The 17553-nt window shown below is 41.2% G+C and overlaps 1 protein-coding gene across 1 annotated transcript; it reads right to left on the reverse strand.

Annotated features, from left to right (window-relative positions):
- Nucleotides 1-2571: 2571 nt before the first annotated feature.
- VIP (vasoactive intestinal peptide) lies at nt 2572-8968 on the reverse strand. Its single transcript, XM_065632320.1, has 6 exons — nt 8856-8968; nt 7059-7199; nt 6569-6673; nt 4927-5046; nt 4170-4278; nt 2572-2625 (listed from the first exon to the last, which is right to left on the reverse strand). Exons 1-6 carry the CDS (start codon nt 8966-8968, stop codon nt 2617-2619), a joined length of 597 nt encoding a protein of 198 aa, XP_065488392.1. The 3' UTR covers nt 2572-2616.
- Nucleotides 8969-17553: the final 8585 nt, after the last annotated feature.

The raw sequence follows: 17553 nt of genomic DNA on the forward strand, positions 1-17553 counted from the left end.
GCGACAGACTGAAAACTGGTCTCATTCAGTGAAATGCTGTGAATTTTTATTTAATTTTATCATTTAATCTTACCATAACTACTTGCCTGTGGAGTTGAGGTGAACAATGTTATATCTTCCACAATTGACTAGTCTCAATGTATTAACCAGGCCTTCTATCTCCTACAGAATGTCAAAAGTTGCTATGACAAGTTAAAAGTCATCCTTTACCACAAATATCAAGTCAGGTATATTTTTCTGGAGGTTAGTATCCCTCCTTTCAGTGCTGGGTTTTTGCTAAAAGGTATACAAAATTTAGCATGCCTTTTAGAATGTATATATTTCCTAATCCTCTGAGGAAGCTACCACGGCAGTACTTTAGTTATTATAATGATGGTATTAATTTTATGTTTTATAGGATATATAAATATGATTCCCTAATAAGCATCCCTTTTTTCTGTAACCCACTACATCTCCAATGTAACAGAGAAAATACATGTTCTAAGTTTCTACAGTTTTCTATGGGGGAAAAAAATATTGTGGTAATTAAACATTAGACATAGAAGACAAGCTCTTCCATCAGACGCCTTATTGGTAAACTGGAAATAAACAAAAAAAAAAGGCAAATTTAGAAAAAAAATTTTTGAATTATGGAGTCAAAAGTTTGATCGCTTCCATTTTTGTTATTTTAAATTGAGTGAATGAACATTATGTATATTTAAACAAAAAGTTCTGTATATGAAGACCATATGCAGCTTTGGTTCTGGTTTTTCTTTTTTCGCTTACTTTTTTAAAGATCACTTATCACAGGAATCCTAACAAAGTTCAAATTACACCAAAGGCAGTTTCCAATTAAGTGCTACAGCATCAGTCTGTTAGTATCCTTCACATATTTCCAAAGCTACTTTTGCACTCAAGTAGTCCTAATAAAATAGGAATTGAGAGAGGACCACCATTAGAAGATCACTTTTCAAGGAAAGACTTCGAAATTACACCTAAATTTTGTGAATCATTCATTGTCTTAGGCTGAAATAAATTTTGTCAAGGCTAGATAGAAATAGCAATAATAGCATCTGATCTGTGTAAGCTGGTGGGTTTTTTTGACAAGCAGTTGCCAATACTCAAAAAAATTGCAAATCAGAAGGCTACATATTTATGAGAACTAGTCTCTATAAATCTCAAATTTTATCATGTTTGAAGCTTCCTTCTAAATGAGAACGGTACACTTGTAAGTGAAACTTGTAAATCAGTTTTATCAGTCTCTATGTGTGCATATGTATGATACATAAATATACTTGAAATTCTAAATTGAACTTGTAAGTAGGTCTGATAAGTTTTTCTGCTTCAAATTTCATCACTTTCTAGGATGTGGGAGGGCAGTCATTGGAGTGTTATGGCTGGTATCATGCATGAATTTGCATTTCATATGTTGTGCATGCAGTACCACACACTTTCCTCACTGCAATGGAACTGTTGGTCCTCATGACAGTAGCTAACTCTTTAGAAAATGATCCAGTTTTTTAAATCTACAATTTTAATAAAATACAACCAGATTCTGAATCACAGCAACAGTCAATCAACTGTAAATTTCCAGTTCCATATTAAGCTACAATGATATAAAGCTAAAGAAATAGGGAATGGAGGCTCTTGCTTGTTTGTCTGATATAACATAGTATACCTTAGTTAAAAAAGAATATCTTTGTCTACTACTATAGTAGAGACAGCACTTACTGGGACGTCTACTGTTATAGGCACCTTTAGCACTGATTCAAACCAGTAATAGTTTGCTGTGAAAATAAAATGATTTATTGTCTGTGTATTCTGTAAATTATATTAATTGTGAAAAACTAGTAAAGTGCCTTCAGATCTATTTTATATGTAAGGAATAGTTTCATCACCAAAGCTACAGACAATTAAACGTAGAATAAATGGTGACTTTAGGCATCAAACAAATCAAGGGATAGCATTCTTTACATGTTTTGTTGGCTCCAAAGCATCTAAAACATGACTGAAAATAAAGGATACATTTCTGGTCTAAATATAAATTGTATATTGTGAAATATTTAATGTGAACAGGAAGGAAACATCTTGTCAGAGGTCAAATGATTTGTAATGCTTTTTCATTTTCTCTGGTTGCTTGGTAAGCTGCTAGAGAAGCGTTCCCTTTTGCACGGCAGCAACCTTCAGAGATCTTTGTAACGTATTTTTACACACTTGGCATGTTTTTTCGCGTTTTTACAGTTGTTTATGAAGCTGTCTGGAAATGTATCCGTATTATCCTACAGGCTTTCGTGAAGTTGTACTGTATCTAAAATAAGCCAACTAATTAGTAATGATGGGCTTTTTCAGCTGCACACTCATTTTCAAATGAATTTATTGAAGTAAAGGATTTACAGCATATGGACTCACAGACTTCTCATGAGTTAAACTGGCATCCATATGTACAGCTTTCAGTAGAGAACTCTAGAGTAATATTTACAATGTAAATATCAACTTTTATTACATAAGAAACAAATATATCACAACTTTCACTTCACAACATATTTGTTCTGGTTTGATGACTAAAGTCATCTCTTTGAAATACTATGTGGAACTCAAAAATAACTTGTTCTTGTCATAGACTTTACCAGGTGTCCTTCAGAGGTCCTGAAAAACAAAGGAGAAATATGTTTTAAAAGCCATTTTCGTAAGCAGTTTCACCATCAGGCTTATAAAAGCAGACAGCAGACAAGAAGTAACACTTGATATAAAACCACTGCTGCGCTTGGGGCTGCCAAGCATGAGATGGAGCTGTTTACAAGACCTTGGTGGGCATTACAGTCAGCAGACGAGGCTGTAGGATGAGGAGGAAAGGTTGAAGGATACGCAAAAGTGTTACCACATGTTGGCCTACAGCAGAACGGCTCACTTTGAAAACAACTGTATCCTTGAAATGGATACGCAAATTCAGGTTGCTTGTACACGCTACCTCAGCAACTGGGCACTGCGACAAAATGACCAGTAATGGTCAATATTGAGTAAATGATTCACCTATAGGGAAATCTGGGTCATCCATTTGGTCCATAAAAAAGGAAAGGACTGAAAATATTCCAAGAAAGACACCCACAACTCACTGCACCCCTACTCTCTCCTACTTACTCGGAAGTTTTAGAAGGTACAAAATCCAGGAGGAGATATTTTTGCAATAATCTTGTCTAGAAATAAAATGTCTTTCCTGAATCCCATCATTTACAATTTTTTTTGTTGTTGTTCCTTAAGGTATAAGCAGTTTATGTCCTTTCTAATCTCTGGGAATTTTAGAGGAACTGCTACATTTGTGGAAAGGAAAAGAACATTTTCTTTCAGTCTTGGAGGGAAACAACTGTTTGGAAAAATGTCTTTTCTTTTATGCCCTCTCCCTCTCCCTCCAAAAAGTTATCTTCAAGAGTAGCCTTTTTTCTTACTTGTAGCTGAAACACACCTGAATGCCAAAAAGCATCCTATCATCAATTCCATAATACACTTTTGAGAATAGCAAGCCAAATTCCCTTCTATGTTACGTTTTCAATTTTGTGTCCCTGCAAGTGCTGTAATGCAGAAGGGTTTACATTTCAGTAGACAAAAAAAAACGTATTTGTGAACAATTTTAGAAAAATAGTATTAGCTAACTGGAAAACAGTAACTGCAATATTTGCATGTCAGATGATCCCTCTGCAACACACCTTAGACGGGAGTCAAGTGCTTTTTTAATGTTTAGGGTTCATGTTGCTCATCCTCTTAGTTCTAGGCTCAACTCCCTTGTAATGAAATAGATGTTAAACAAAATGTGCAGCTTTTTTTTTTTAATTAAAAGAAATATCCTGGAGTATGTTCGCTGAAGAAATAATCATCTTTGTAAATAAAAGTGAGTCAATTCTGGGTTTATGGTGCAGTGCACACAAGTTGAAACACCCAAGTGAGTTAGGTGCGTTATTAACAGTGCCATTTAATTAGGAATTTTCAGCAATAGCAATCACGGGATAACTTAATTATTGTTATAAAAATTATTATTATATTCAGGCACAATCCCTATGGAAATACGCAGCGTTTTGCAGAACATGTCTCTTTCCTACATTATTCTGCTTTTCTGATAGACCACACTTTATGTATGATTAATCTCATTTTACGGGTCAAGTCAAGTAACAGCAAAAGGAAAGAAAATCTGGGCATACCAGTGGGAGGCGGCTCAGCAGATCATCTACAGAATCATAGTTTTCTGAAAAGGAAGGTTCAAGAAGTTCTGCTTCATCTCGAAGTTTAGCAGGGTTGAGCTCTTCTTGGCTGTTAGGGATCAGAAACAAGTTATACTGCTCTCAGAAGAAAAAGCAAACAAGCAAGCAAAGCTTTCTTCTACCTGTAACTGTTGCACATTTTGTTACACTTATACCAAAGTATTATAAATCACATGAAATAACACGTTTAATGAGGGAAGAGACATGGTATTTAAAAACAGTTGTCTAACAGAATAAAAACCAGAATATAAGATCTACAAAAACATGTGCTGGCGTTTCTCACCTGTACTGATTAGCTCTTTCTGGGTCTTCATTTTATGTGCTTACTTAAAGGCAAATTTTCAACAAATAGTGCATTTTCTTTTTTAAATTGTTGTTCATGTTCCATAGCTCTGTGGATTTCTCTTTAAGAGGCTTTTTTAATAAATAAAACTCTTTTAAGAATCTGACAGAAGCTTTTTTAAATTGCCAGATGCTGTCTCCTCTTTATTCTTTTATTCTAATCTGATCGTAGCATCTGTTCCAGTCTGGAAGAAAACGCTGTCTCTATTTGAAAACCATGTTATAAACTGTTATAAAGTCATTAATGTTCATTGCCCTTTGTTTGTCCTCTCTGTACACTTATGTGGGTATAAATCTTTTCTAACTTAATACCATACAAGTATGGAAACAATATGTATTGGCTTTCTTGTAGTACCTTCTTTTTCCAGTTAAAACTGAGTTTAAGTACTTCTTCACAGCCATTTGCTTTCGAAAGCGGCTGTAGTTGTCAGTGAAGACAGCGTCAGAGTGGCGTTTGACAGGACTGTCCTGGGAGCTGGAAATACAAAAATTACAAAGGCAAAATTAAGAGATGATATCCATTTAAAAGAAGATACCATTACATGAGCGAAACAGATTTCACAGTGTAGATTAGCTAAATAAAATCAAATTTTCATTTCAGCTTTCATTTCCAACTATGACTTTGGGTCTTTCTTTTGTTGAAAAGAAGCCACTGCTTCTGCTGCTTAATACATATTTTAGTAACAATGATTGAGTTCTAAGGATCAGTATTCAGTCTTTTCTTTCCACTGATTTCTTTCTCTTGCTCAACTTTGCCATGGCCCATGCAATTAGGATCCATAGGCTGTGATTTCTAGAGTCCCTGTCCCGGAAATTCTGCAGGATCAAATGGCTGAGTGTGGATTTCATGTCTCCCTCCTGTCTGTTCTTAGGTTACCTTTTTTAATAAAATGACTTTCTTCTGATTCCTATCATTTATGTAAATATATTTTAGTACAAAGCCAAGGTGCAGACAGACTGGTATAAGCTTTTAAGGGACCTGGTTACTGTTCATGTGGAACTCAGTGAGGACAGAGCCTGACTCTGAGGAAAGTAACAGTGTAGCCTCACATACATAGCTACAAATGGTTGTTTTAAGGAGGTACCAGGAGACAAAACACATCTTGTGAAAACCAGACTTCGAGGCCTATTTTTCGTGCATCTTGGGAAGCCTCAGTGTGTTCTGCTTTAAATGATCTATGTTAGTTTAGAGCGTACTGGCACTATGTGTTCTGGAATAAAGGCGGCATTGACATAAATGTAGGACCTAATTTTCACTCAGCTTTTGAGTATATGAAGTAGGCACTCAAAGGAACTCTTATATTGGGTCAGACCAAAGTACTCTACTATTCCGTTCCCAAGAGTGCCCCGTAGCTGCTGCTTAGGGATATGAAAACAAGGGAAGTGAACAGTAATCCTTCCAAGCATCCTGTGGTCATCAGTTCATGAACATCCTGGTCTGGAAGTTCCATCCAGATCTCTTGTTTATGGATTTGCCTCATTCTTTTTTTGAATGCTTCTGTAATACAGATCTCCCAAACATCTGGCAATATGTTCTACAGTAGGAAAAAAAAATTCCTTTTTGATTCCACTGTAAACCAATTGTTTCTTAATTTCATTGAGTGTTCCCCTGTTGTTATGTAAGTACTGAGTAATCAATCATTTTGTATTTACTTTTGCCATTCAGCTGCCAAGCTAGTAAAAACAGTACCAGGGAAGAAAAAAATAGCAAATTGTCTTGATAATCATTATAATATTGCCAGTATTTATTATCAGCGCTATGTGCAGTGTGTGTTGCTCTACACCTCACAGCTGTATCGGGAATAAACAGTAACGTATTAATTTAGTAACAAATACCACTAAGTTTTTATATAGGATTTTAAGCTTCCCCATCATTATATCAGTTTCTCTTTCATTATCTCTAAATAGCAAAAATGAGAACTTATGTACAGAAGGGTAAAAAATTGCCAATGAAGCCAGCAGGGAAAAAATTCTACCTAATGTAAGTGTCACCTCACCTAACTCGTTTTCTAATAAGCGAATGCAGATATCTCTTCACAGCAAGTTTAGCCAAAAGATGGCTGTAGACACTGGTGAAAATTCCATCAGCATGCCTTGCATTTCTGAAATGGACAATAAATTAACTCTACAATACAACCTGGGTTCATATCATTTTGATAATGTTCATTTTGTAAACATACTGCTTTCCTTAAGTTATCTATTGTACATTTTAAATTAAGCTAATTTCATAAAACAATTTCCAAATTTTCACACTATAAGTTTTAGTCCTTCCTGGGAAGTGAATGAATTCATCATGCCAGAATGGCAATGCAATCAACATTTCTGCAGACACTCCTACCGCTACCAGCATTCAACCAGAGGCCATGTGGGTTTTTTTCTGTAATTGATACTTCCTTTACTATTTCTCAATTCGAAAATGTGACGCATCTTTTGTCCGAATTCAAGTAGTGCATCGTCATATTTATTTATGATAATAAAAAAACTCACCTATCAATAATTCTGGACAGATCAAAATAGAATTTCTCATTTTCAGGTAGTGTGTTCTGCAAAATGTCTGATTCAGACTTTAATGACCCGTGGGCATGGTCAGGTTCACTGGCTCCATCAAATGGCATTCTGTTTCCCAATCTGTTGGAGAAGGAAAACATGTGAAGTACAGTTAGCTAAGGACACGCAACACTTCATTGCAATTTACATTCTGGTTTGTGTCAAAATGCACATCTCCCTACTTTAATCTGCAAGGCAGTCTAAAGTAGTCTGGACAAAACAAAAATCACCTTCAGGTATAATCCATGCTCAGTGACAGAGTAATCGACATAATAGATCCTTCCCTTTAATGCATATTTTCTAGATATATGTTGTCATTGCACACAATTTATTCCAGTAACAGTGCATAATGTATGTCAATTACAGTTCAAGGGATAATGATTAAACTTTTCATAACAACTATATTTTATATAAACAATGAACGGAATTACCAACCTCTACGCGTGCAAAGTGAAAACAGTTCCTGCGAAGTACTTACCTTCCTATTAAGATTTAAAATGTGCATTGAAATGCAGTATGAAGCAGTTGTTAGGCCTTCTCTAAAGAAAGTAAATACACCCTCAAAAACTTCAAACTAAATATGAAGTGTAGCTATGTATCTCTATGTGTTTTTATTCTCTTATGTTTAAATTCATTCGCCAGCTGCAAGTTTAAAAAGTTCACTTTTAATATTTTAAATGTATCACAGCAATTGTTCTGTATAAACTGATTTACCATTACTTCCCATTTTCATAAACTTCTGTTTCTTATGATGCTTCATATTTTATCAAGGGCAATCTAACTGCATAGCAGTAGTTTGGCATCAGGCATTTCTTCTAACTGCTATTAAGTGCTGTGACAGACAACAGGCTCCTATCCCTATACTAAACCCTTGCGTATGATGACGTGCAAAAATCACATACTAAAAGTAAGAGACACTGCTTGTAATTTTACAGTGATTAGAGCTATTAGTATTACTTATATAACTGAGGCATGTAAGACTTCCGTCTGGTAAAAAAAAAAGTGTAGCTGTTGTGTTAAATAAACCAACTCAAGTCACACCTTTTGAAAAGTACTCACTATGATGTTTTGCTGTACCGTTTTTCTTTGGTCTTTTTACACCTTATGTTCCTCTTACCTGAACGTAAAATGTACCTTTCTGCCACCTGGTTTAATTTAGTTAAGACAACTAATAACAACTTCGATAATCCAGAGCATGCAGCAGTACAAAATCATCAGTACATACAGACCACTTCCAATCACTCATAATTTAGGAATGTTTAATATCTTTGATTTTGGCTATGTATGTCTCTGCTTTTTAAAAGATGCATCCAGCTAGATGAACTTCGGCGATAAAGGATCTTTCCCGTAAGAAAAGCCGAGACTGTTTCGATGGACATGCATCACGTCCTGGAGCACATTTTAACACACATCCTCTGTGCCATCTCCGTACGGGGTGGTCACGGCTGGCTGGCTCGCAGGGTAGCATCGCCGCTGGAGCCTCTGAGGATGCCTGCCTGTCTCGGGGGGTTTTAAAGGGCAGGTTTGGCGGGCACCGGCGGGGCTCGGCCCCCCATGCTTGACCGAAGTCTCAGCGCGGAGATGCGCAACCGCCAGTCCCCGATCGAGCGCCCCAACACGGAGCGCCGCACCGTGTGCTTGTCGGAAGAGCACAGCGGACGGCTGGCGCTTGTCACACCCGCCTCGACCGAGCCGGCGGAGCGCGGCGCGGAGCGCAGCGCGGAGCGCAGCTCTTACCGCGGGACGGGGGGGAAGGCGGCGCCCCGCGGGGGCAGCGCCCGCGCCCGCCAGCAGAGGGCGCTGAGGAGGGCGAGGGCGAGGAGGAGCGGGGAGGCGCCGCGGTGCTCCATGGCCGCCACCTGCGGAGGGAAGAGCGCAGCCGTCACCCACCGACCCGCCCGCACCCACCGGCCCTGCTCTGGGGCACCGCGGGGAAACCGGCCCGGCCCCGCCCCGAGGGACGCCGCCGGCAGGGGGGCCGCCACGGTGACCTCGCTGCCGTAGGGCAGGGAGAGCTGCCACCTGCCGAAAGCGGTCCCCGGCCCCGAGAGGGGGACAGCAGAGCCCGGGGTTTAGCTACCTTATAAAATACATATATTTTTTAAGCGCAAAAGAGAGGAGTCACTCCCCGGCTGCTCCGGGCGGTCAGACCCGCTCTCCGCGACCCGACGGCCGAGGCGCCTTCCATGCAGGTCCGCGAGAGGAGAAGGGGACAAAGGGACGGGGACACCCTCCTCATCCGCTGGGAAGTTGCCGCTGCGGCGGAGGGAAAGTTACTCACGAAGCCGCGAGTCCGTCGGTGTGGCTGGCTGGGCGGGCGCGGAGCGGAGCGGAGCGCTGCGCTGCGCTGCTGGGGGCCTGCGCCCTGCCCCGCTGCGCGGCTGACGGGGCGGCGGAGAATGAAGATGAAGAGGAGAGCTCCGTCCCGCCGCACGCTCTGAGCTGCCCGCCGCGCCACCCCGTTTTATAGCGTTTACACGTTTCTGCTTCCGAAGAAGCAATCACGTTACTGAGGAGACGTCACCCTTCCCAAGGGGACGGTCGCTTTGTTCAGGACAGTCAGAGGCTTATATTTAATTCATGAGCAACCGCGCACCCTACCTCTCCCCCTTTGCCTCCCCTTCCCCCCCGCCATTATTTGATTTATATTAATGAGTTCGTTTTGCGGGGAGCAGGTCCCCGTCGGCAGCGTGATTCCACCTCACAAAGCAAGAGAGCAGGCGGCTGGTCGGCGGCTGCGGGGGTTACGCCGCACCGCGCCTCCCTGACGCACCCGGGGCAGAAGGGAGGGGAGGTGGCTGCAGCCCCCGGGGCCCTTCGCTCTCTCCTCGAGTACTTCCTCACGGAGCCCCGGCCCCGGGTTGGCTCCTTTCTCTGGCTATTCGACAGTGTTTTCAGGCTCACCCGGTCCTTCTCTGTCCCTGGTACAGGCCCGTCCCTACGGCGGGTCCCCGCCCGGGATGCGCCGTCGGATAGGCCGACTCTTGCACAAGCGGCAGCGCCTCAGTACGCAGGAGTCTTAAAAATAAAATGTTTCTTTGGGGTTTAGCTTGATTTTAGCAGGCGGAAGGGGTGCTTTCCAGTGTTTGCTTTTTCCTTTAAAGTGTGTGTGTTCGTGGGAAACGGATCAGCCCCCACATCCAAGTACCACTTGGTCCATCCACGCACCGTAGGTGCTTGTAGGCGTTGTTCTGTGGATCTCTGCGCCGGCACCCGCTGTGCTGGCGCGCAGGGAACGCGGCTGGAGCGCGTGTTAAACATCGGTGAGCGGAAAGAGGGTCAGCTCTGCCTGCTAACGTGTCTCAAGCCCAAACCTCGGGGCTGGAGTCAGTACAACGACAAGGGAGAATCAGGTAATAGCAAGCCTTGGATTTTCTCCTTCGAGTTTTCCCTGCCTCAAAGAGATCTGTGAGCAGCAGGGAAAGAAACACGGGCGAAGCAGGCGTGGGACCCCCGTGGGAGTGCGGCAGGGCAGGGCTGCTCCTGCAAGCACTTTTTCGGTGTCGCACAGTGTCTTTTCAGTGCCTGCCCTGAAATAACTGCCAAAGAATCGCGGTAAGAATTACAGCTGAAAAGGTCATTATCGTTTTTTCTTTTTCTTTTTCTTGAGCATTTTTTATGCCTCTAATCCTCCTACTCAGAAAGTAACGATTGTGCAAATCCATACAGACGATTTCACAATTTCTTCTTACTTCTAATAAGTTTCTCTGTTTCGTATTTCACTAAAGGTTAGGCAGTCTCAATGCCGAAGATTCTGCGATGCTTAATCACATTTTCTAATTCAGTTACATAAAAATTAAGTGAATTAGATTAAAAATGCCTGGAAATTTGTTTCTCAGATGACAGCTGTGACTAAAACCAGAGTTCCTGCAGTAGTCTAATTTCAGGAAATTTTCCCCTTGTTACTACATAACTAGAGGTCGAAGAAGCAATTCTGCTCTGGAATGGCGTGTTGAGCATCGATAGCACCCTATTGCCCTCATCCCTTAGAAATATCCCAGCTAGGGCTCATAGGCGTTGTGTCGTATGCACCACCTGGGAAAGTTCAACGGACTTTATCCCCGTGCTTGAAAGAGGAGAGAGGAGGAGAAACCCATCTTCTGGGTGGCGTAAAGACGCGTCGTTGGGGCGCTACGAAGGCTGAGGATGCCCAACCTTCTGGCCGGAGGGGCCAGCGAGGAGGGGGAAGGCGACTTTCGGGCCGGAGGGCGCGGGCAGCCCGCGGCCAGCGCTGAGCGGGGCTCGGGGAGGACCGGAGCGCAGCGGCTGCCCGCACCCCTGCTCCTCAGCCCCGCTCCGCAGCCCGCTCCGCAGCCCCATTCCTCAGCCCGCCCCTCAGCCCCTCAGCCCCGCTCCTCAGCCCTGCTCCTGCCGAGGGCGCCGCTTCGGGAAAAGTCCAAAAGCAGCCGGCAGCAGGTACCAGAGAAGAAAGAAGTTTCCTTTCAGCATGCCTGGGCTAGCGCAGCCTGGACGCCCGGGCTCGCAGGAGTCCTGCGCGCTGCCGTCCTTGGGACGGAGGAGGGGAGCCGCCGACTAAATCTAGGGGATATGTGAAAAATAAGTCTGTTGTCAGTTGCTACGTATGTGCTATATGGGTGGCAGCATCCTGTGAGGAAAACTATACAGACCGCGCTGCCAAAAAACATTTGGGAATCACTGGTAGATCTGTACTTTTTACCATACCACACCATAGCATACCATGATGTACCATGCCATACCCACTCATTTAGCACACCTGGTAAGGCTGTAGGGCTGGATAAAATGGCCCCAGAACCTCTCTCAGGGTGGCAGTATTACCGAAAAAAAACCCCTCTCTATAGTCCTTTTAATGATCTAAACACTCTTCAGTGCATCTAGTCTTACAATACTATCTATTTTCCCCATTCGATGGACAAAACACTGAGTCATTAGGAGATCGAGTGGATTCCCCTTGTTTGCTCAGGACATCTCCAGTGCAGATTTGAATTGACCCCAGATGTCCCGAGCACTTTTCAATTGCACTAACAATTATCTGCATTTCCTTTCAACACCCTGCTGCACCCATTGTCTCCTCCTCTTGAATCAAGATAAACTGAAGACACGACGATACTCCTCCCTTTCTCCTTTGCCCTGCCTTTTTTCTCATTTCTCAAGAAAATTTTCATAGGGTTGTTTTGGGATGACTGAGAAGGGTTTGAGGTGGCAATCCAAATTCTGGTTTTCCCAACTTTTTTTTTTTTTCCTTGAAGCCTACATACAGTATTATTTCCACATAGTTTGGAGATGATTTGATAAGAGCAAGTCATTAAAAATAAAATCCTTTATAAACAGACAGATGGAGAAAAGACCTTTTCCTAGAGGAGTCCTGAGTGCTCTAAGATCTAGGCAGATGGACCCTGTCTGGACGGTAACTCCTACTGTCTTCTACTGGCAGAAACTCTACCCTCTCAGAAAAGTGTCACTTGGAAAAAATAGTGCTTGGGACCTTCTCCAGGATAATATCTAGACACAGGCAACTCTTGGGCAAGTATTTTGCAGTGGCTGTTGCAGGAATCCTGATGCATACAACTCCACATTTACTGATCCTTTGGTCTATGTGTTATAAAATATCTTTTCTTTACTCTTCACTCTTGCTTTAATTTCTTTAATGCTCAACTTAACAACAACAAAAAAGGTTATAATCAAAAAGGATTATAATCAAAAAGGTTATAATCAAAAAATGGCAATATTTGGGAATGATGGAGAAAAAAATTAGACAAGATTGAGTAAAGAGCAGAAGCTTGCCTGAAAGTTTATCTCAACATTTGTATACGAACTTGTGTGATGTATATATATTAATCAAGTATTACCTAAAATAGCTACATCATCTGGAGGAAAGAGATTTGGGAGTTTTGGGGTTTGTTGGTCAGGTTTTATGACTATTTTTAGCATGTAAAACCATGCTGAAATTGATGGGCTAAAAAAACTCTTAAAGTCAAATCCTTAGATGAGAGAAAACTGCTTACTTCCATGGAGGACCTGCTTAGCATTTACCAGATTTATCATGTAATTGCATTTTAAAGAGAGAAATAACATCAGCAGAAGAGTTTTACTTTGAAAAAAAAAAAAGAGGTAATAAATAGTTGGCTTAAGACTTGCATGTTATATCGGAAGAGAAAACTTCTGGTGACTCATGAGCTCTGCCTCACGAATCATTGGGTCTGCAGAATCTCCCTGGTGCATTACAGCTCATGTTCCTGTAGATGAGTTCAGAAACTCTGCCTTTGATCCCATAGCCGTATCACATTGATCCGTGAGTTTTTTAGAGCTTATAGAGCAGATTGATGGAGCACTACCATTCAGCAGCCAGCAGAACAACTTTTCCAACTTCCACAAAAGAGATAACAGAATAAATGCCAAGAAACTGTATATAAAAAGTAAAAAATACAAATAAAAAGTGATAAACTAGCCTGCCCTTCTCTAATCCTTTAACGGCATGATTAGCATAATCTCCAACTCATGCTCTCAGCTTCCTATGGCCTTGTTGCACTCTCCCGTAAGCATTCATATTTCTCTGTATCACCTGGTTCGAAAAAATGGATAGGGGCACTTGCTGAAACTTGTCCCAGATTCACTCTCTTTGCAACTATCTCTGAATCTTGACAATATTCAAGAAGAGACTGGACAACACCCTCAGACACGTGGTGCGAACTGTGGGGTTGTCATATGCAGGGACAGGAGTTGGACTTGATGAACCTTGTGGGTCCCTTCCAACTCAGGACATTCTATGATTCTATGAATGCTTCTCAGGAGAAATAAGGAGAAAACCATCAGTTCATTCTTTTAGGTAAGTTTTATTTCAAAAGCACAGTCACTGTTCCATCATACCTTTAGCCTGAGTCAGTTCTGCAGACTCAGAAATGTGATGGTAAACAGAATAAAACACGGGCAAATATTTTGCAATTGAAAATTCATGACTTGCCTCTTGCAGCAGAAACATTCAGCAGAAGAGTGCTTGTCTTCTCGGTTCCCAGCTGTGAGGGGGTCACGCAGGTGGAACAGGGGAGCCTTCATTTCCTCTCTCACCCATCTTGAGCCCTGTTCTCAGGTCACAAGGGTGGATCCTCAGAACAGAGTCGTTAATAGGAGTAAACTCCTACAACAAGTAAATTATATTAACAAATATGCATACTATGTATAATACTTGTACAAGTCTCTCCTGTTCCAGGTGGTATCTTTGCCTTATGACTCTGTGTGGGTTAACAATTGTCAAAATCGGTTTTCAAAATCACTAGAACATTTGGATTATGCCCATGACTCCCAACCACTCTTCCACCTCTTGCATGAATATGTCCTGACATGTCACTAACACGGACATGCTTGACTAAAACTTCCTAGCGGATACCATGATGAGCAAAATGCATGCAGGAGGGCTGCTGACTTCACTGGTATTCCCAAGGGTCTTTTCCACTTGTCTGCCATGCCATCTAGGAGAACTCTTATTGCTTGTAGTTTAGTTCTGCGTTTTCATACCCTCTGCTCCCACATCCCGAAGTGCAATCTCAGCTCAGTCTCAAAGACTCCAAGACAGATTGGGACAGACATTTTTTTATCTGGGTGTTTATGCTGTTTGGTATGTGCTTGAACTACTGCTTCATGTTGATCTGGTTCATACTATGCATCTATCTTAGAAGTGTCAGTCCAAATTCCTTATTCTTTAGCATGGACATGATGTTTTAGCCATCCCCTTCTCAATGTCAGTAATATGTATTCTGCACTCGTTCCCTAGGAAGATGGTGACTATGCAAGCTTCAACAGCAGCTTTAACATTTCTGTTTTTCTTTCAAAACAATCTCCTTTTCATGCTTCAGCTAGCTTGTTTAAACTATTTCATTCACCTTAAAACCCAGAAAATCACACGGTAATACAAAGCTTGTCAGGAGGCAGAGTGGTTTCTGGTTTGGTGATGTTGGGTATTTATTTTTAATAAGCTATCTGAAATATGTCGTATTCCTACCAGCACTGTTATAATCTTCAACCTCAGGAAAGGATCAGGTGATACTTTCATCACCAGAAATGTGTTCCTTCTCCTTCAGCTGCTCTAGCCCATTCCTCTTCTCTGCAAATCTAAAATAACCTCTGTATATGTTGAGAGTGTAGGTCTTCAAGATGCCACAGCATTCAGACTCAGCTTCCAACCCAGTTTGGCTGCAAGTTCATCAGAAGCTCAGGGAATCCAAGAAGTTAATAATGCTAATGGCTAGGAGCACATCTCCAGATGCAGCCAAACTGTTAAAAGTCCCTTTGCCTTCCTCCTTATTTCAGATACTGACTGCAAAATACCCACGAAGTATCAGAGAATTTAGTCCATTTATACATTTGCAACTGTATGATTGGAATCTTTCATAGTGTGCATACCATAACATCTGTGCAGAAAGGACTGGGATACTTCTCCAGTTTTGCATAGATCCTGTGTATAGTACAAGATCCTGGTTCTAGGCTGTGTGGCCAAATTATTTTTGTTTTCCCCAGTGAACATTGCTACTATTGCACTGTCTGGAAGTTTGTGCGAGCAGACATTACCATCTCAGGATATAGAAAACCCACGTCAGTTGGGCTGGAAGGCACATCTGAAGATGCTAATTATGCTAGGATAACTTTATCCCTTGAACTGACCTAATCATCACAAGTTCTTTAGTACCAAGCTGAAAATAAAAGCTACAGCAGAAACAAGCTATAAATGCTCAGTCTCAAGCAATTACCACTATTGTCTTCATGGAAAAAGAGCTGAGAAAGGTTTTCTAAAACTGTCCATGTGTATAAAGGGCATAGTGTAACGTGCTGTCTCTTAGCACTACTCTAAGCCTAACATACATTATTACAGCTGTGAAAATCTGTATTCACATTTAGTTTCCATGAAGAAGCCATAAAGAAGAAAGTATCAACCTGTTAGTTTACCATTCCTAATAAATTACATAATTTGGACTTAACTGGTTTTTATATTAGTTATGGAAGAATTGTTGTAGTGTCCATGGATAAGAGAGATGTATTTCCAATCTAGTTTATAATTTAGTTCAACTCCACACGTCACGGAATAAACAATAAACTCCTACATATTGTTTAATTGGCTTCTTGGCCAATACATCAACAGCTCATTATCCTTTTTGTCCTACATGAAGCGTTAAGAACGTTCCAGTGCATGTAGCACCAAAGTCAATATATTCCACTTAATAAAGCATGTATAAATAGATCCAATACTGGTAGTGTTCTATGGGATTTTGGGAGATGAAGATCATAAAAAAGATAAAAGGGATTAATAGGGACAGCAATGTCGTGGTTGAGACGGACAAACGACACAGCAACACCTTTGATAGCCGTCATATGTGCTGTCATCATGTATGTATATAATTCTATTCTGCAATTTGTCTGGGTTTTTTTATCTGACAGATGAATGACAGTGCTTTCTGCAGAAACAAATGAAACATTCAGTACTGGTGTTGTAATTAATGTGTTATTTTCATTTCTATTAAATGTTAATATTGAAATGTTGCTAACTATTGAACCTAAGCAATGAACCTTAGCACCTTGAAATTTGCTGAAATTCATACTCAGATTGTAACAAAGTATGATTTTATAAATTATTGATTTAGATGTGAATCTTGCTCCTGGTGATCCTGGGTCAATCATGCAGTTACATCCACAGCTGCATACTAAAAATAACTGTGTAACTCTCCTCCAGCATGTAACTAGATGATTTTTTTTTTTAGATTTCATGGTAGTAGGTAATTATTCTGTACAAGCTTTAAGTACAGTTCCATCTTTTAAGGCTCGGAAAGCTCATCCTCAGCCCAGCTTGTGGTCCAGGTGTCAGTGATTGAGCAAGGCAAAGGATCAGCCTCTCCCAAGCAGCAACAAGGGCTACATGTCTCAACTTGACTGACAACAGTCTGGCTAGGAAAAAATTTAGCGATTGTCAGTTTTGGAGCTGAAGAGCTTATTAATGTTCAGTGTAGCCATATTTTAGTCCTAACTACCTACTGTGTACACTACCCAGTAAATAGCTGTGTGTACTCATAAGGTTGCATACAATTCTGCTTGCAGATTTTGTGCACACAATAAAAGATACCCAAATAAAAGTGTCCTGATAGTGAAAAGGTTACAAGGTCATTCAGCGATGCACATCATGTACAAATTTAAGAATCTGAAAATAAACCATAAGTAGGAGTCACTAAAACAATTCCAGACTCTCTTCTGTCTTGTCCTCCAGACGAAGCGGAACCCAAAGCAAAATCTCTCAGGACCTACCAGAATGTAACGCATTCTGTCAATTCCTCATTCTGTCTAGACGCAACAGAGATTAGAGACAATCTTTTTATAAATCTATAAGAGATTGTCCTGCTGGGGACAGTTTGTCTTCAAACAGTCTTGATTACAAACCGGATCGCTGCAATGTTGGCCTCAACAGCCAGAGGAGAGA

Source organism: Caloenas nicobarica, chromosome 3 (assembly GCF_036013445.1).
Source record: "Caloenas nicobarica isolate bCalNic1 chromosome 3, bCalNic1.hap1, whole genome shotgun sequence".
Classification (NCBI taxonomy): domain Eukaryota; kingdom Metazoa; phylum Chordata; class Aves; order Columbiformes; family Columbidae; genus Caloenas; species Caloenas nicobarica.

Bases quoted from the DNA above. Each gene is read 5' to 3' on its own strand.
- VIP (XM_065632320.1), bottom strand. From the start codon at position 8,968: ATGGAGCACCGCGGCGCCTCCCCGCTCCTCCTCGCCCTCGCCCTCCTC. The intron at 7,200-8,855 runs GTAAGAGCTGCG...CTTCTCCAACAG, and splicing joins GCCTTCCCCCCCGTCCCGCG to ATTGGGAAACAGAATGCCAT. The intron at 4,279-4,926 runs GTACTACAAGAA...GATCCCTAACAG, and splicing joins GTTTTAACTGGAAAAAGAAG to CCAAGAAGAGCTCAACCCTG.